The sequence below is a fragment of the Littorina saxatilis genome, linkage group LG8 (genome assembly GCF_037325665.1).
Source record: "Littorina saxatilis isolate snail1 linkage group LG8, US_GU_Lsax_2.0, whole genome shotgun sequence".
NCBI lineage: Eukaryota > Metazoa > Mollusca > Gastropoda > Littorinimorpha > Littorinidae > Littorina > Littorina saxatilis.
Genome location: NC_090252.1, coordinates 35,284,674 through 35,305,872, shown reverse-complemented (window position 1 = coordinate 35,305,872; position 21,199 = coordinate 35,284,674). Strand labels below are relative to the sequence as shown.

Genomic DNA, 21,199 nt, shown 5'->3' with positions numbered 1-21,199 from the left:
TCTCGATCTTCGAGTTTTGGCTAGCCAAGCTTTGCCATAGTCTCAATGATGACTGATCCCGGATTTACGGTCTTCTTTGTGTCGAGTTTCAGGCCGAGAGATTGACTACGAATAGCAGCTAGCATCTGCTGAAGGGACATTAAAACCCAAAAACCAAACCAAACCAAACCGAGAGATTGACTAAAGATTTTCATATCTTGAATTCTTCTTGACGTTATCTCTCACATTTTTGATAAATGTCTATGCAGTTTTTTTTAAGAAAGTCGAGGCGACACTGTGGCGACCTCATTTTTCAACCAAATTGATTGAAATTCTGGACAAGCAAATTTTGACTCGGTCCGGTCTAAGAGATTGCATTTCAGCTTGTAAGCTTATATTCATTAAGTTTATTCATTAATAATTTAACAAATTAAAACCAATTGTTGACAAACAGATTCAGTAATGATAGCATTGCAAACCTTACCTTTTTCGTGAATCAAATATATAAGGATATGTGACGTTTTCTCTGAAAAAAGTGCTTTCAAATCGGTTATTTAGATACTATGTTTGCATGCTTTCTGGAGATGAGCACAACCGTTCTCGGTCCAAACCTCACTACATGTTGTCTCGGTGATGACTGGTTTTAAGTATTATGTTTAATTTTAATCGGACACATTGACTAAATGTTTTGATATCGCTTCACGCAGCTTGTTACATTTTCTGTTTAGTTGTTAACGTTTATATCAGCTCATTATCTGTTTTCCTGTTGATAAATTAAATCGTTGGCGTACGCTTCTGGTTGCAAATTACATGATTGTGTTTTTTCTTTCATGAATCGTTCTTCTTCTTTCTGTTTTTCTTCCTTCATGCTTGTTAGCGTAACCGCAGAGACTGGAAGTGTTCATTCAATAAGTATTAAAATCTAAAGAACTATCAATACATATAATATTGTTTAAATTTCTGACACATCTCTTGGTTGGGAAGGCAATAAATCGTGAAACGTGTATTTCAGAATCGGAGGCTGACAGTTCCAATTTCGACCAAACTCTATTCCGTATCTTGTTGACTGGTGCCGTATCTGGAATCGTCGTCGTCATTATTTTCAGAATTATCGTCAAACGGCGACGTAAGTTTGACGCTTTTATAGCTTGCAGTTCATTTAAACATTACATGTATAGGCTGTATTGACTTTACCAGCAATAATTGTTGTTTTGTCCTTCTAGCTGAACCCCACAGGAAAACTGGTAATGACATTCTTCACTAACACCTTTTCCTTGGAAGCTGAACACATTTTAAAATACCCTTACTGTCTTGATTCAGAATCAGTACTACCTTCAAGTCTCAATTTCGAGAGAAACATGTTTTAATATTTGGATGGTTTTACTTCAGTGCCTTGCTTCTGCATTTGTTTGACATTTCAAAGGCTCTTGTTCTAATTGCGCTGTTGTTGTCAAACAATGGCTGTTATGACAGGAAATAACATTGTGGTGTCATAATACTCGCGTTATTTTGTTAGTTTTTAAACTGGTTTATGTCTTCTCTGCAGGCGCTCTTGTTCTGTTGGCCTTAAGATAGTGTTGCCTGGTTCGTTTGAATCCCCGTTCTACAGTGACTGTGTACTAGTGTATGTGTTATTTTATTTACTGTTAGAATGCCTCTCTTCGCGGTGTCGAAGACGTGGTTCTCATGGGGACAGACCTATCCAAATGCAACGCTACCCAAACAGAAGTTTGCCACGCCACCAGAGAGAAGGTCAACCATTGGCGAACAGACGATCGACTGAGACAACCAGCAGCAGCCACACCTACCAGAGTGTGAGCGATGATGAAGAACTCAGCACTGTTTTAGGTATATATATATACACTTTTGAGCCGGTTTTTATTTGCATGAAGCGTCTGTTCAACCATTGCCATTGTATCAAAATATGTGCACAGATGTTTAACTAAACCGTCTTATAAAACACCATAGGTCAGCCTCTTACTTGGGATGAGAGCATTTTTCAAATTGAACTCGTAACAGAAATGTTAATCATTGATGCTTCCATTGCCAAAGGGTGATTTTTTAAATTTAATATTTTTGGTTTGATACAGGTACTAGGTGTCAATTACATTATTATACAGGGAACACTCTATAGAATAAGAGTTGCCTGAATGTAGATTTTTAAATGTCAGAGTTGATGATTACTTCGACTCCCACTCCAAACTAAAAGCATGAACCTGTCTTACCGTTAGCTTTTTATTTTTTACCTGTGGGACATTCGGTCTGCTGTTAAAACGTGTTTATTAGTACTGGTACAAATGCAAGGAAGTTTATTTGTCTTCAAACATGTACTTGTAGAAGAGAGAGAGAGAGAGAGAGAGAGAGAGAGAGAGAGAGAGAGAGAGAGAGAGAGAGAGAGAGAGAGAGAGAAAAAGAAAGCGAGAGAGAGAGAAAAAGAAAGCGAGAGAGAGAGAAAGAGAGAGAGTGTGGGGTGGGGGAGAGAGAGAACATAAGTATATGTGTTGTGTTTTGAAAGTACCAAAGACGTTTTCATGATGTTTTTGTGTGTGGATAGTTGTACATAGTACTGAATAATCACCGTTGGAAACAAAGGTTAAAAACACCACCGACGGATATAAGAATAACCGAGAGAAAAAAAAAAGATGATAGCATATATATACATTTTAGCTGTGGTTGGGCTGAAAACATACTTTAACATGACCATAAACAAACAAGAGGCGAAGCCTTCAAGGCTCACGTAAGAAATCGACAAACAGTAACACAAACTCAATCATTCCGTCACACATACACACACACACACACACACACACACACACACACACACACACACACACACACACACACACACACACACACACACACACAGTAAGCTTAGGTGAAACTGTGCAAGAAAGCGAGACCCTGGATCTGCCAATTAGTCTCGGCCCGCTCACAATAACAATGACCGAGACTTTCAGTAATTCCTTTGCGTGACGTCTAACCCTCTTACGTCATAATGTGACGTCTTCAAATAGTTTCTATCACACACGTCAAACACTTTTGACCGAGACGTAATCTTCTTATGCGAGCTTTATCCATAGACTCGGAAATGTTAAAGTTTCTATCACACACACACGCACGCACGCACGCACGCACGCACAGACAGACAAAGTTTATCATCGCATAGGCTACACTTACGTGAGCCAAAAAATTATAGCACTTAAATTGCGCAGATTCTAGTAAAAAGAAGAAACATGCTTTGTAAGAATTCAGTTGTGAGAAAACGCACTTGTAAGAATGACCAGAGTGTGGTGACATTTTTTTAATACTAATTCTCGTGTGCTCTTTTGCAGGATCGCATCTGTCTGTTGCCAACACAGAGGAAGAATCAACCGAAGATGATGACTATCTTCACCCTGTTGCTTCCTCCGTAGACACTTCTGAACGTAATGATCAATCCCTCTAATAAAGCAACAGTCCAAAGTGAATATGATTAATGGTTCTGGAAGGAATTTAAAATCCTGTACAGATTTTCTTAACCGAACTGACTGTCCGGGAGTGCAATTTTGTTAATTTTTATTCTGAAGCTGCACTACCTTGAATGATTTAGCACTGAGTAAGGAAATGGCAATATCATCAATAAAAGAAAATAGTTTTATCATGAGTGATGCAGAACCATTACGTGATTTATTTTTTTTAAACAGCCTCGACATTTGGTATGCTACATCTTAACATGCAACCCATAGTTTTGTTCCATGCTACTCTGTTCATTTCTATTAACTGTTGAGTTCAATCAATCAATCAATATGAAGCTTATATAGCGCGTATTCCGTGGGTACAGTTCTAAGCGCTAAGAATTTTATTCGGACACTTTTTTTCTCCAAACAAAACCTGTGGTTACTATTTTTTCTACGTCTTGGAAAACCTTGTCCCTTCTATAGGTCAAACCAGTGATCTACCGCTGTACTTAAATTATGAGAAATTGTTTTCGCCGAGCCCCATTTTCTGTTTTCAAATTGCTTATTTGATACTGGTTCTGCTCCACTCGTGAAAAAAATTGTGATAGTTTTTTTTATTTTTTATCTTAGTCATTTCTCTAATCTGTGCTAAAAAAAAGACAGTGAGAACGAGCTTCAAAAGAAAAATAAAAAATACACTCCCCGCCAGCTAGTGCTGGTTCTTGAGGGGGGGGGGGGGGGGGGGGGCTACTGATTATGTGCATGAACACACCAGAAAATGTGTTGCATGAAAGAATAAATTTCGCAGTCTATGTTGCTAAGCGGATAGAATGTTTTCGAGTCTTGCACTGTTCAAACTGCATTTAATTTTCCAGTGTTGAATTAGATTGGCACATGTTGAGTATTACTATTGTTACTACAGGTTCCTGTCCTTAGAATACCATCTTATATGTTAAACATACGTTTAACGCACGTAAATGCATGGTTGTACACCAGCTGTGTTATGGCCGGAAATCATATTTTAACAGCAGCAATGTGAAACAAAACCAAAGCTCATTTGATATCACCACGACGCGGAAATGTATCAACGAGGACATTGTTACGTTCCATTCGCTTTAACGATTAGTGTACTTTCATATTAAAGAGAGGAGTGGCGTGCATATAGTTTGTGATACCAACCCACCATTTCATGTGTGATAATATCACACGTTCGAGCCAAGAAAGATAAAAATTGTCGTTACGGACTAAAGGGGGGGGAAGAGCTGTTTAACAAAACTTACCCGTTTTGATCACGTAAACATATGAGCGGATTCATGTGGGGTTTTCCTTTCCGCGATGGGCTGATTGATGGATGCATGCATGCAAGAATGGGTGATGTATTGATTGAGAGATAGAAATTCAGAATCTAGTCGATCAATAGATTGTTAATGCTTGCCGTTCCTGAACGCTAACATTATTGCTTAATCTAGCTAGCTCATATAATTGTGCATATTGACCGCGTTGCAGCTTGTAGAACGAAATACCTTTCGTTTATAATATATTTATGTTCACGCATGCATGCAGTTTACGTTCTTTTTTTCCCCTCTCTGTGATCTGAACCAGTACATCAGAGCTCTCTCTCTCTCTCTCTCTCTCTCTCTCTCTCTCTCTCTCTCTCTCTCTCTCTCTCTCTCTCTCTCTCGTTTTTTTGTCATGCACATTATGTAGGGCTTTTTATTTTTACCATTTCCTTACAAATTTAACTCCAATGTTTTTGGACATTGTATGTCTACACAACATCTCTGGAAATTAATGTTTTATTTTTATGTTTTTACTTCTTATATGTATGTCCTGTTGGGATATATGTGAGTTTGTGCATACAGTTGTACCTATATAAGATTACAAGCAAGTACAACTTGTCAAAAAATATTTAGAATTACCAGTTGGCTTGTCTTAAGCGAGAAATCCATTACATACAAAAACTGCTGGCACATAATAACAGAATACTATTTTCTTTATATTCACAATAAAAAAAAAATAGTATCTCGTTTCCGCTGTTCTCGGTTTGGCATTAACCTAATAAGTCATCGGGGCTCCCAAAATGTGTGCGATGTCACACCAACCAAAGTAAGGACGGCTTTTCGTTTTATTTCTTGAATGATTATTTGAATGGGCTTGTTCCATGGATCGTTTACAAACCCACAACTGTAGTACAAGTATGTAAATGAGAATTTATCTGGCCATTACATTAACACTTTTTTAATGTTGGTAGTTTTAAATTAAATTTTCTGACACTTCCCTGATTTGAGCGTTAGTTTTCCTTTTGAGGTTATTATACCAGAGGGAATTCGGGTAAGTTTCTACAGTTTTTACTGTAAGAAAGACAGGTTTACCAGGACTTAAAAATAATGTTTCATGTTAACACTATACAAACATTACTGATGCGGTATGCCTTCAAGCTTCTCCTGGTGACACCCCTTCTGAAGAATGACGCTTTAAGTTAAGGGAAAAATACGAACTGGCAGAATGGAAGCATATTTGGTGTTCATGCCGACAACAACACAGAAAAAACCCATGAGGGTGTATCTTTTAAAACCATAGCATTGTACAATTGGTTATCTCGAAGGCAAACACGCATTGTGTAAATAATCTCATCCGATCCACTTAATGAAACATTTAAACATTTTTGAAATTCCCTATATACTGTGATTTGTTGATTTTAGTTGACATTTTTAGCCTGAGTATTGCTACTGTTCCTTGGCATACACAATCTGCTGGCAGTTGTTTCAAGCTCATGGTTGTGTTGTTCTGCAGTACATTGGATACTGACCAATGGTCATTTTTCATCAAGAATCTGGGTCACCCCCTGCTTTTTTCTACCATGCGCCCTCATTATCATAAACCCCGGACAAAATTTAAGTTTGCATGAAAAGGATGTCTGTGTTTTTCTTTACGATGCTTGCTTTTGCAATTGCGCCATTTGAAGTTGTCAAAAAGGACAACTTACGTATGTTCAATGATCCCTTATTTTGCATTTAGGGGTGATAATTGTCTACCAATGCAAAGGGGAGATAATTCTTAATCGAATTATCTCTTTAGTGAGGGGAGCGACGTTATAATCTTTGCTACAATGTATAGTTTGATCCTGTTAATAATTACCTTCCTTGTATTGAAATTTGGTAATGATTTGACCCTGGGTATTTGTGTTATAACGCTTTTACCACTTAATTAATGAGGATTTTTCATGTACGACTTCTACAATCCTGGATACTATTCCACATACATTTTTATTTTTAATATTTTTATTAGTCTGTATGAGAAAATGTATTATTTATAATACGCCAGGCCAAACACGTTAATGACGATCATATTCAAACTCATAGTGTTTTAGAGATAATCATAATTATTCGACCACTCCCAGAAAAAAATCGTTAAAACAAAGTTATTGAGGTGCCTCCTTTTATCTCAAGGGATATATGCAAATATCTTTGAAGGAACAAAGACACATAATCTGAAATGAATCTGACCTGGGATTTAAAGGCACAAACCCTAAAGTCCGTAATGTGTGTGTGTGTGTGTGTGTGTGTGTGTGTGTGTGTGTGTGTGTGTGTGTGTGTGTTTGTGTGTGTGCGTGTGTGTGTGTGTGTGTTTGTGTGTGTGTGAGTGTCTGTGTGTGTCTCCGACGTGGTTTGTAAATTGTATACCTTTGCTTACCTTGCATTCAGAGCCTCACCATATTTTTTATTATTTTTTATTTATATGTTCTTAGATTAACTTCATGCTATTTACTATTAAAATCATTCTTTAATACTCGTTGTGATTCTTATTTGTTTACTTCTTTAATATCTGCCTTTCACTTGTACTTGGTTACGTTTTATGGTAAAGCGGTTTGTGTCAGAGGATAAGAAAGCGCACATTATTAAAAGCTTCCGTCTGTCTGTGTCTTGCTCGCTGTGTCACCCTCTGTTCCTTTCCATCATATAATATATAATTAATTTTATTGATTTATGTTATCTGATAAGGGCACATGGGTGCCATATGTATGGCATTCCGTTTGTCAAATAATTATTTGGATACTTTTTCATGTTTTTTTCACCAGTTTTAGCTAAATAATCATTATTTAGACGCTCATGTGCTAAATAAGTAATTTTTTTATAAACAATGTAAAAAAATTATAAATAATTCATTGTTTACGTAAATAATTCATTGTTTACGTAAATAATTCATTGTTTACGTAAATAATGTATTGTTTACACAAATAATCACTTATTTCACAAAATAAAATTTTTTGGGTGGATAAAGTGAGCAGTTGCTAAATAAATCATTGTTTACCTATATAATGCATTATTTAGCAGATTCGCTAAATAATGAAAACTGCTTTCCCTAAACAATTCATTATTTAGGGAAAGCAGTTTTCATTATTTAGGGGAATCAAGAATTGACTTCTAAGCTTCATTTTTTTCTTTGTGTATATACTATAATTCAATACAAGGTATCTCCAAACATTATTTATCAGAATTGTATTCAATTATAGTAATCACTGAAAGACATAAAACTTAGTTCAGAAGCGAATCCTAGAAACCCCTAAATAATGGAAAATGTGTTGGCTAAACAATTCATTGTTTACGTAAATAATTCATTGTTTACGTAAATAATGATTTATTTAGCAACATTGCTGATTGTTTATAAACAATGTAATATAAGTCTAAATAATATGTTGTTTACGTAAACAATATATCATTTAGACGTATTTTACATTGTTTGTAAACAATCAGCAATGTTGCTAAATAAAACATTATTTACGTAAACAATGAATTATTTACGTAAACAATGAATTGTTTAGGTAAATAACGAATGGTTTACGTAAACAAACAATTATTTAGAATTGTTTTACATTGTTTATAAACAATTACTTATTTAGCACATGAGCTTCTAAATAATGATTATTTAGCTAAAACTGGTGAAAAAAACATGAAAAAGTATCCAAATAATTATTTGACAAATGGAATGCCATACATATGGTACCTAGAAAAAAACATGTTCCCGATTATTTGTTCGATTCCCAATAAGTGTCTGCAGCTCATCAGTTCAAATATGAGCTAAGTAAAGCCTTTAATGGTATTTGTTAAAACACCATCTTCTCTTGTAAACAATTCCGTCTCACCATCACAGATCTGGCCAGGATTTTTACATGTGATTAGACCATCCCTCCACTTGGTCACATACCACAAACCAACAGCCTTTGTTCTCTCAGCTGAGCAAAGTGGGAATCTTTTCTTGAATTAAATTTGTAAAGCCATTTACAGCATAGTGACATTAATTTATCAATCCATTCTCACTTTGCACAAGAAGCAGTGAAGAAGTTGATTTATAAAAATTGAAAAACACAACAAACAAACACACAGGAAAACCCCAATCACTGGTATTACAGGTAAATAATCTACAAGTTAGCATCTCACGTCATTGGCTCTGTCAACGCCCGTTTTAACCCGCTTGTCGCCCGAACTTTATCTTCAAAATCTCGATAACAAAAAATGGAATTCTGGGTTTGGAAATCCTTTCATGAAATGACGTCAGCGCTTTCGGAGATTGGTCAATGAATTTCGGAGCTGGACTAGCAACATAACGTCGGTAAAACTTAAAATGCATGCTACTTGAGTTTTCTTTCTAAACTAATACCAAGTGCATGCTCACTGTGTCACCCCTTTAGGTCAATAATCAACTTAACTCTCCTCAAACAGCGAGATCGACAAAACGTACAGTACACGAATACTGACGGAGAAACCAACGAGCCGATACCGATGCATGCTCAAGAACCCACGTGTATAAATTACTACTTTTTACCCTGTGACACACTGTGCCCGGTTAGAGTAATGTATTGAAGATCGAATTTATCAAAGGTTGCATTATTTGTTTAGTACCTCTGAACGATTTCCAAAAATTACTCATTCTATTTTTAGTAACATTGGCTTTTGGGGGAGATCCACTTGATGTACTATGGACCCCAATCCCACCTCCCAATCCCACCTCCACCCCCCCACCCCATTTAAGATCCCCCATATTTAAAACTCCCTCCCATTAAAGACCCTTGCTGTTTTTTGAGAATGATTTATTTTCAAACCCTCTGTAAATGTATCCATTTTAAGACTCCCTGATCTTAATGACATGCCCCCAACTCAAACCAATCAGAGACAAAGTGTGGCCAGCATCAGTCCCTCTCCGCACCAAACTCTATGGGAGCAGACAAGACCTGGAAGCCACGACGTCATTCGTCTCGCAGACTAAACTGATGGTGTGACGGCGAACGCAAGAAGAAGAAGAAGACTCCCTGATTATCTCAGATTTGTGGAGGTCTTTAAAGAGGAGTTCCACTGTATATGTTAAGTTCATACTACAACCAATGATCAAGGCAGTAGGATTCTATTTGTCACCTTCAATGTCATCATCGTAGATTGTCGCCCAACCAAATTCATTACCCCCACTTAAATTCTCTCTCCACACCCCCCCCCCCCCCCCCTCCCCTCATCCCGCCGAACTGGCGTAAAAACCCATGTGGTTTCATCATACAATTCTACGCATAGTTGGGCTCAAGCAATTTCTCTTGCAACATTTCAGCAAACAGGCTGCGCACAAAAGCTTCCTCATACACGAAGCGAACGAAACCGCCCTTTTTAACACGCCTTTTCAATTTGCAACGTCTCCGCATAAAACCGGTTCAATCCAGGCAGTTGTAGTTTTATATTAGAACCTTTGGTACCTCTGAGCCAAAAGGGAACCCTACATTCATATCAGACAACATTATAGTCTGAGTCATCGAGTTCTTTGGAAATGTATTTAACAAGGACATTTTGTTCTTGTGTCACTGCTTATTGTCCGTAGATGTCGTAGCTCACAGGCTCGCTCTCTCTCTCTCTCTCTCTCTCTCTCTCTCTCTCTCTCTCTCTCTCTCTCTCTCTCTCTCTCTCTCTCTCTCTCTCTGCCACACACACACACACACAGATGTACACACACACACACTAGACACACACACACAAAGAGACAGAAGCACCCACACAAACACATTCACACACAGAGAAGTACACACACACACACACACACACACACACACACACACACACACTGAATCTAGATCAAAACATGTGCAATCTGGCCCATTCTGGGAGTATTTGTCATGAGGTTTAAAAGCAACATATATATAGTGTTGCAATCGGCTCCGAAAGGGTTTGATTCTCCAGTAGGCTGTCTGTGAAGAGTTCTTTCTAGATCTAATTCTTACCCCCTCCCCCCACCTCTTCCATTACCTCCAGTGTGCTCCCTGCTTTCAAAATTCCTTGTTGGAATGTAGGCGGTGGAGACACACACAGAGTAAAGGATGATCTCCCTTGCTCATGACGTAATTTCTATGCATTCTCGCTCTTGACGTCATTCTATATTTAACTTTTCTTTAAAAGTACAAGCGATCGAGTGCACATTTTGGCATTTTTAGCAGCGCTCTCATTATATATATATATATATATATCCCATCACCTCCCTTCTTTGTCTCTGTTACTTCAGTATGGGTATAATAGTACTGTATATATGTTGTATTTTTATAGCTCAATAAATACATCATGGACTCCAAAAAATATATGATAGTGCAGATTCCGATTTGGGCAAAGGACTACTTTCCTCCCGACCTTTGACCTCGCGCCGAACAATGTGACACATTTGTATGAAGTTCTAAAATCGTATTGCACGGCTCAGAAAACCATATCAGTTGCACGCAAAAATGAATCTCAGAACTGATGTATGAGATGCAATAAGCAAAAGTTTCTTTCATTATGAAAGCAATGCAGGTCGAAAAAAATGAACATTCAACTTACAAGATAACCAGATGCTAGCGAACCAAAACAAAAACACGAGTACCCTCCCCTTGCATCGTTAGCAGACGACTTTTGAGAATCTGTCGGTAGTGTGTTTTGGTGTGCGCCTTCAGCTATCAAACATCGGCTGTTTCACGTGTTTTGCGAGCAAGTCTACTCTTTTGCCTGGCTCTGCAGTAAGTCCACATATTTTTCCGTAATCCAGTCATATTCCTTCAAAATGCAATCAATCGGCGGTGACAGACGTGTCGGTCGCGTTTTCCTCACACCCATACCAGTTTAAGTTCATCCATGCAAACACACTCGCAAAACAGTTTATCACGTAGATACATTTCAAATAGGGAGCAAATGGTTAAATCTAAACCTACATATTTGTTCCCTAAAATTTGCTTCTCTGTCAATAAGCCTAATTACACACGTTCGAGAAAAACAACGTGGAATCGATTCTGAATCGAGTAAGCCAAATGGGTCCCAAACCCGTTTCACCCGTTCTGCCGACCTGAAACGCAAAACAAAAGAATTGTGCGCTTCAACTAAATTAATTTCTATTCGACTTCATTACTTTCTTGCAACTTATGAACCTTTACTTAAAGCTTTTAAATGGTCTGAAAGTAGTGTTACCGCGTACTTATCGATGCACTCATTCGTTTTATTTTTTCAGCGACGGTCACTTAGTTTAAGGTTGCAAAAGGGCTAAGTCTCGCTGGCAACAGTTTTACCCTGCACAGATCGCAACAGTGCCGCTAGTAGTCTACACTTTGTGTTTGATGGTAGAATGGGATATACAGATTACAACACTCGTGGTTTTTTATATGGCTTGTATTTCAGTCAAGACCCAGCGGGAATATCAATCGAGAGCCACTCGCCAGAGGCCCGTGTCTCCCGATGATATTCATCCGCTGGGTCTTGACTGAAATACAAGCCATATAAAAAACCACTCGTGTTGTAACCTATACATATATATTATTTGTTTCCCTTGGAAAAGGTACATGGTACATGGATCCGGCCCTGCACGTACACACACACACACACACACACACACACACACACACACACACACACGCAGTGCGGCACAGAAGCACATACACACACACCCAAACATAGACATAGCGAGGTACACACACACACATACACTGTGACAAATACACACACACACACACTGACACACACACACGCAAACACACTCACGCATACAGACACAGACATTTTGATACACAGCCGTACTCTCTCTCTCTCATATACACACACACACACACACACACACACACACACACACACACACACACACACACACACACACACACACACATAAACATACACTCTGACTCAAACACACAAAGAGACGTACACACTTAACCGAACAAAATGCACTTACAAACAACAACATTTTTAATTACCGGCACATGTACATTTACGCGTCCGCCTGTGGGCATATAATGCAACTCCTTTTCGCGAAATATGATGTAAATAGAGTATCCTTGGAAAAGAGAAATAAATGTCCCAATATTTCTTATTTCTGAGGTCTCAGGATAAGAAAAACCTCAAAAATTGTTTTTTCCTAAACTTTCCTATAAGCGGGTTCCACTGTACGTCAACAGGCGAAATTGGATCCCTGCCGAAGCAAGGGACTTTGAACCCTGCAACCAGACACCAAATACCCCCTTTTTCTTAACAACAGAGCTGAAAAAATAAATGTGTGTCTCATTTTCAATAATGTATTAAATGCGTTACACGTATTACGGGAGATTTACTTCTCGCTTACACTAAACATGTGTCCCAAGAGAAGACCTTTTATCGAGACAGGTCACAGATTTCATTTTCTACATTCAGAGATAGCCGGCAGAAGACAAAGAGCACCACAAATAAAGCTACAAAAAGCCTGTCTATTCCTTTTTTTCTTTTTTTTAATTCGATAGATTAAAAATGTGTAAGCTCAAAGTGCAAATGAACCCCCTTCAACACCCCATACTGTCTCGACCCACCATTCTGTCGACCTACCATTCTGTCGGAAAGCTGTCGCTCACTGCCCAAGTATGGCTCATTATTGTTGGTAGATCAGCTTTGAGTCATTTTGCGAATCACAGCTACTCAACCCCCAGCACAGACTGGGGACGTTAGCCACGTTAGCCATACTGTTTATTTTTCAAGGCTGTCAGCTCTGGGTTAAAGGCACAGTGCGCCTCCCGTAAACCATCACAGATACTGTCAGGCTTTTACACACAGTACAAACACCCTACCATTGGAACGCTCACCAAACGGGAACATCCTAGGTGCCCTACGTAAAGAGCGAGCAATTTTCAAAGAATTAATTTTGCGGATGGTGTCAGAGACAATCGGACCGTGGTGCGTTTTGGCGCAAGACCTAACTTTTAAAATATAAATAAAAAATTGACAGCTTGTTACACAAACATTCTTAAATCATAAAAGAATTCTTTTTTTCATCAAGACAAGATCAGTACAATTCGAAGTTTTGAAAGTTTGAAAAAAGAAAAGCCCGGAAGCAGGGTAACGCAAGGTCGTGGTTCTCGTAGCAGACGACGGTTCATGCCAATCGCTAGTTCCTCTGAACAGTCACAAGCCATCGCTAGAGTTCTTGTGAACCACAGCCGTTTGTTTCGGGCACAGTCAGAGGTACTTAAAGGGCTCTTTTTAAGGTCAGATAAAGCAGTTGGGGTTGATTTAATGATATAGGTAAGCATCTACAGATGCAAAAACCGATCAGTAAATCTCAGGTTTTGTGTTGCATCAGTCTAATTTTACACAAAATGCATGCTCAAAAAGCGACCAAATTCGTCTGCTACGCAAGACTTCAAATTCCCCGCGGCGGCAAGCCCTTGGCTGTGACGTCACAAGGGGGAGCCAGAAGCGAAAGTAGCAACGCTCGGTGTGCGTCTTTGCTGCAGCTGTGGATGCGCGCGTGCTCCCGACCGTCATGCCGAGAGAGTGTGCTGCTGCCGAATGTTCGGAGTTGCAAAAAAAAGACTCAGGCTTGAGTTTTTATTTGTTTCTATCCGACTGGGTAACGACTACAACGACGACAATAACACTGACAACAACTCGAAAACCAAGAACAACTACAATGTCAACAACAACAGCTTTACACTGATAAACTGTAGGTGGAACACGATTGATTTGACACGTTAAAACCTTGATTTCATCCACGACGACGACAACAACAACATCAACTTAAATTCGAGAACATAATTATACCAGAGACTATAGAGTATACAGAGACGCGTCATCCTTCTTTGCGATGCGGTGCGAAATTGAGATGTGATTTATTTCATTTGATTTGTGTGCAAATGTCATTATGTCATTGTATATATCATATATGTTCACTTCCGTCACAACGGGGCTATGGCCTAAATAGTAATCAATCCAATCCACTCTCTCTCTCTCTCTCTCTCTCTCTCTCTCTCTCTCTCTGTCTCTCTCTGTCTACCCTCTTTGACCTTTACTCATTCAAAATGGTGTACAAGAACAACAACAACAATAGCCATCATCATCATCATCATCATCATCATCATCATCATCATCATCATCATCATCATCATCAAAACGTTTACAATCAAAATATTAATCATGATAATACTAACGTTCGAAGCTGCAAGCTGTTATCCGTTGTAGATCTACTCTATAACCCCGCGACGGCCGTGTCAATCAAACGAGATGGTTATGTCTACCCTAATCGATCACCGACCGTATTTGCCACTATCAGTTCCAGACTTGGCATGCCGAAATGAGATAAAGTAGAGGAGAAATAAATCGTATACATGTGAAACTAGTAGTACCAACATGCAGAGCTTGGACTGGTTTGAGGCTGTTGTGTGTACAGTGTGTGTTTTCTGTTCCGGTAGAATAGATCTACACGCAGTTCGACGCTACAACTTTTACTGATTTTCCAACATTTAACGAGAGAAAAATTGAAGAAACAATCCTCACCTGCTCTCTTCCTTGGGAAATTTAAACATCCTGAAGCCTTTAGCATGTGCGTTTGAGCAATTGATGGCCGAACACCATGCCCCACTGCGTTTTCGCGTTGGCGCGGCAATGCTTGTGCAGCACGATATCACTACTGCTGTGGAAAGAGAAAGTAGTTTTTTCCATGTTTCCGCATGGTGGCGCCACTGGGCTTCCGGTCTCACTTTTCAGCGCCGTATGGAGCGTCTCTGTATACTCTATAGTCTCTGATTATACGTCTTCAACAACATAGTCAACAACAAATCCGATAGTGTCCAAGATGTGGTATGTGTCCAAGTTTTGGTATGTGTCCAAGATGTGGTATGTGTCCAAGTTGTGGTATGTGTCCAAGATGTGGTAATGTGTCCAAGTTATGGTATGTGTCCAATATGTGGTATGTGTCCAAGTTGTGGTATGTGTCCAAGTCGTGGTATGTGTCCAAGTTGTGGTATGTGTTCAAGATGTGGTATGTGTCCAAGATGTGGTATGTGTCCAAGTTGTGGAATGTGATGGGACAATAAAGAAATGGAGAAAAAACAAATCTAATAGATTCACTGACTTTTTGTGTAGCGCGACTCTGTTGGTTCTAGCTTTTCACTCGAAGGAAGCGACCCAAATTTCCCAGCGATGGGACAATAAAGACAAGTCGCGTAAGGCGAAAATACAACATTTAGTCAAGTACAGGGTGACCCAAAAAAAAGAGTACCCAAACAAAACGTCATAAATTGAACAAAAATAAAGCAATCTTCATAAAATTTATTTACACACACAAGTAGCCTCTGCATGATTTCAACAGAAAATGTTAGCGTTCTAGCTTGTCTTTGAGGAAAGTTATGCTCATTCTACAGAACATGCTCCAAATGGCCTCCCCCGGATTTAAATCCCCCAGATTTCTATCTTTGGGGGTTCCTGAAAGACAACGTCTACAGGAACAACCCACAGACAATCGCAGAACTCAAGCGAGCCATCACAACAACCATTCGCGGAATCTCGCAACAGGAGTGTGTGCGGGTGATTGATAACTTTGCGCGGCGAGTTCAAGTTTGCCTGAATCGGCGCGGAGGCCATTTGGAGCATGTTCTGGAGAATGAGCATAACTTTCCTGAAAGACAAGCTAGAACGCTAACATTTTCTGTGCAAATCATGCAGAGGCTGCTTGTGTGTGTAAATACATTTTATGAAGATTGCTTTATTTTTGTGTAGCCAAGTGCACTTCGCTACCCTAAACACTCTAATCATCGCATAGCGAAACAGCCTTGTGTACAGTACAAACGGGATCACCCACCCCATAGCAGACGATACGATGCTGCGCGCGCACCATTGCCGGCGCAAATTCTAATAAAATACCTTTCTTTATATATCTACCTAACTTCTATCTTTCAAAGTCCCTTTTATCTTTGATACGGTCCTAATTATATTTAGGTTTGCATAGAAGTCACTGATTAGGCTGGATGGCTGCATATTATTGTGTTATTTACGATAATGCTTCGAACTGACCAAAGCGTCACTCTGACCTTGACCGGTTTTCATGTATCGTCGAGAGAAATTGATTCTCACAAACTCATCTTTGTCTTTTCAATCATTGTTTTGTCATTTTTGTATCACTATTACATATCCCGTACCTATGTTGCATATGATTTTAGTTTGTTTATAAGGATTTGGTTGTAATGAGTGATGCTTGGTTCCTCTGCAAAGATTGCTAATTTATGCAGACAGGTACTCGCGCAGGAATTTAGCCGATTCCATTTACTTTCGGACTTTACCGCTTCGTACCAAGTCAATGTATAATTTTCCCCCAAGTAACGCATATCATGATGTTTGTCTAGGGTTCTTCTTTTTATCTGTATGATTTATGAGTTTGTCCATTATTCCAGTTTAGAGAGTTTTGTAATTTTCCGCACTGAAGTTGGTTCAGTGCCTTCACTAGGACCATTGTTTTTGCATCCTACTAAATAAATATAAGTTTTTACGAAATGTGATCTATTGCAATGGAAAGCTAAAGGTCGTAGCTTTAATTTGATGTATTGTTTGTTATGATTGGTTATGTATTTGTTTAAATAACGTAGGGTAAAGCAAGTGTAAGAAACACAGATTCCGTGTTTCTGGCCGTATTCAGTCCGATTTTCATCACCGCCGGACGGTGCTTTCTGTGCAGTCCGCGCCGGGGCTATAAGTATAAGCCGGACACCGGCAAACATGTGAGGACCCGGGGCCCCTACATAAGGTGGACTGGCACCTAGCGGACAGCATCTATGACTCAGAACTGGTCTTGCTCAATGACGGTTCCACCACGCGGATCCCTGATGTCTCGACTCACAGGGCTTCCGCCATTGACCTAACACTTGTCAGCCCCTGCTTGGCTGCTAATGCGGAGTGGACTGCCGAGCCAGATACCCTCCAGTCGGATCATAATGCAATTTTGATCAGAATTCACAACGTTGATACCATAGAACCCGATGTCGGTCCACCCAAGTATCGGCTCGCCAAAGCTGACTGGGCAAAGTTCCAAGCGACCCTAGACTCTGTCTGTGAAGAGCAGGACTTCACTGACAACTCCGTTGACCAATACTATGCAAACATCCGAGAAGCCATACTGAGTGCTGCCGACAAGGCAATTCCCAAGGGCGGTAATCTACCCAGGGGAAAGGCCGGTACTCAGGCCTCATGGTGGAACGATGAATGCACGGCGGCGGTCAAACGGAAGAGACAATGCATAGCAAGATACCAGAAGAACCTTTGCCAGAAAAACCTAAAAGAGGTTCACGACGCTACCCAAGCGTGCGATGAAGTCATGGAGAAAGCGAAGAGTGACGACTGGGAGGAGTTCTGCACTCAGGAAGTCAGAGACCATTTCGATGCCCCAAAAGTCTGGAAGAGGCTCAGGGCTCGCAAACGAGGGGGAAAGGCAGCTGAGAAACCACTCACTGTCGATGGCAGACAAACGACTAGCAACCTCGAGAAAGCTGAAGTACTGGCACGTACATTCGCAGGAGTAAGCTTGACCCAAAATCTTCCAGCAAAAGCGGCTGACCACAGAGCTGCGGAAGAGAAGAAATTTGTGACTCCGGCGCCCGATAACACAATGCCCATCAACAGCGATTTCACGCTCAAAGACCTAGCAAAGGCAATTGCTGGCATCAAGACGGGAAACGTGGCCACTGGCACGGACCCGATCTCTTACAAGATGATACAGCATCTCCCAGACAGCATGCTTGAAAAACTCCTGCTCTTCTTCCAGGCCTGCTGGGAGGGGAACTGCATTCCCCAGGCCTGGAGAGAAGCTCTAGTCGTTGCGATTCCAAAGGAAGGGAAGCCTAAAAACTCCCCCTCCAGCTATAGACCGATTTCACTGACACCCCACCTGGGGAAGATCTATGAGCGCATGGTAAAGAACAGGCTTGAGTTCTTCTTGGACAAACACAATGTCATCCCGCTCTTCCAGGCTGGGTTCCGAAAGGGAAGGAATTGCATGGAGCACGTGGTCAGACTCACAGCTCATGCAAAACGAGCACTCACCAGAAACAGGATCCTAATGGCCACCTTTTTCGACATCAGGCGCGCCTTTGACACAGTATGGCATGGGAAGCTTTTGGACAAACTTGCGAAGCTGGGCTTATCAGGCAGAATACTGGGCTTCGTCCAGGAATTCCTCAGAGACAGGACCCTGGCGGTCAGGGTCGGACAGTCTGTCTCTAAGTCTCACTCCATTGATATGGGCGTACCTCAGGGGAGCATCATTGCCCCCATCCTCTTCAGCTTGATGCTTCACGATATTGGTCAGATTGGCCTGGAAGGAGGAACAATGTCTCTGTACGCAGATGACCTAGCCTTCTGGATGGAACCAGTCAGACACCACATGACTGAGCAGAACAGACTCAAGTATCAAGCGCAAATTGACAAGATCGCAAAGTATATGCTTGCAAACGGCTTTGAACTCTCACACGAGAAGACAGTGTTCCTGGTGTTCACAAGAAGAAGGGGGCTCAAAGCCCAGTACCACCTGACCCTAAACGGAATGCAAATCAAACCAAGCAAAACTGCAAAGTTTCTTGGGGTCACGATCTCTGATGATCTGATCTGGCAACAACACATCGACTCTCTAATTGTCAAAGCCCGACGATCAGTCAACCTGATCAAGGTTCTAAAATCTCAGACCTGGGCAGCTGGTAAAGCCCTTGTGCACCTGGTAAAGGCGCTGGTCCGCTCCAGACTAACATACGGACAAGAAGCCTACTTCAGCATGCCACAAAGCCTCTGGAACAAACTGGAACGCCTGGAGCTCTCAGCCTTAAAACTGGCTCTGGGCGTTCCAAAAGGGGCCATAAACTGTCTCGCCTATCAGGAAGCAGGCATGATCCCCCTGAAGGAAGAATGTCACCTCCGCTGCGCTCAGTTCGTTGCTCGAGCATCGGCTGTACCCAACACTGTACAGGAAGTGTTCACGGCAACCTTCCATCCGACACAAACCTCCTGGCACGAGACCTGGAAAGAAAAGAAAACATGCTTGGCGGAGCGGTACAAAACCCTCCACGACCATACCATAGATGTACTGACCCAGTGCCAAATTGACCAGACACGAATGGCTGAGCTGCCAACCAATCCGTACCCATCATGGCTGATCGAAAAGCCACAGATCAGCCACACGTATGGCGACGCAGTTTCCAAAAAGGAGAACCCACTCCTCCTAGCGACCATGGCCAAGGAGATTCTGGACGGCAGGCTCCGCAACTACCTCAAAGTCTACACGGACGGCTCTGTCCTGGACAACGGCGAGGTGGGTTGTGCTTTTGCGATCCCAGAGTTCAACTTGGTGCGAAAATATAAACTAAACGAGGGGGTCAGTATCTTCACGGCGGAGATGTATGCCATTCTCATGGCCTGCTCCCACGTGAACGACAACATGGCCATACCCATGGGAGTGGCAATCCTCTCAGACTCGAAATCCTCCTTGCAAGCGCTGGCAAGCGAGACAGGCAACAGACCAGAACTCCGCATGGAAATCCAGGCTCTATGTCACCAAATTATGGTTCGGGGCACCGACCTCGTTCTCATGTGGTTACCATCCCACACAGGCATCAGGGGCAATGACCTGGCTGACAGGGCAGCAAAAGCCGCGGCCCTCTCCGAGGGCCCGGTCCTAGACCTGAAATATTCGGTCACAGAAGCGAAAGGCAAACTGGCTAAGGCTGTGAGAAAAGGGTATGGCGAGACCCTCAAGGAAAGATGCACAAAGCACGGATGGCTAGCGCTGCCTCCGGACAGAAAGGGCCACCATCACCCGTTCCCCCTGAAGGAGATGCAGCTGCTCCGGCGCATTCGCACCGTGAGCTCCTACTACTCCTTCACCTTCCCCCGCTGCGAATGTGGAATGGCCCTAGACTTCCACCACCTCTTCGCAGGTTGCCAACCTCTGACCCCGGAGATGGCAACACTCTCCCAGTACAGGACTTCCCACGGACTAAGTCTACACGACTTCCTCCGACCTCATCAGTCCCTCGGCCTGATACCGATGAGAACCTTGACCCGTTCCATCCTGAAATCGTCTGTTGCCAAATGGTTCTGAGGATGCTGGAGATGCAGGCCCAGCCAGAACCAGTTCAGACTTTCGAAGGATACCCCCAAACACCCCATCCTGTCAGGCCCACCCCCATTCCTGAAATCGTCTGTGGCCAAATGGCTCTGAGGTTGCTGGAGGCATAGGCCCAGCCAGATCCAGTTCAGACCTTAGAAGGACCTCCCCCCAATCCTCCCTCCTGCTGCCAACCGTCGAAAGGACAAGGAACCCAGAGGTCTGTTGGTAGAGCCTTGGCCCTGGAAAGGACAGGGTTCCCGACCCTCTATCTTTTTTTTTTTTCTTTTTTTTTTCTTCCCTCGTACCACAACCATCTAAGGTTCCCCATATTAAACTATGTGTATCTATGTTTATATCAATAGTAAATGTCTATGTGTTTATTGTTAGTAAATGTTCTACGTTACATGTAT

The 21,199-nt window shown here is 41.4% G+C and overlaps 1 protein-coding gene across 1 annotated transcript in view; it reads left to right on the top strand.

The window, feature by feature from the left end:
- Positions 1 to 20,780, top strand: part of LOC138974621 (uncharacterized) — a 90,836-nt gene extending 70,056 nt beyond the window's left edge. The window contains exons 3-4 of the mRNA XM_070347345.1: positions 3,312 to 3,404; positions 17,458 to 20,780. Of these exons, the coding sequence (XP_070203446.1) occupies positions 3,312 to 3,404; positions 17,458 to 20,780 (3,416 nt within the window). The remainder of the gene's footprint in view (positions 1 to 3,311; positions 3,405 to 17,457) is intronic.
- Positions 20,781 to 21,199: the final 419 nt, after the last annotated feature.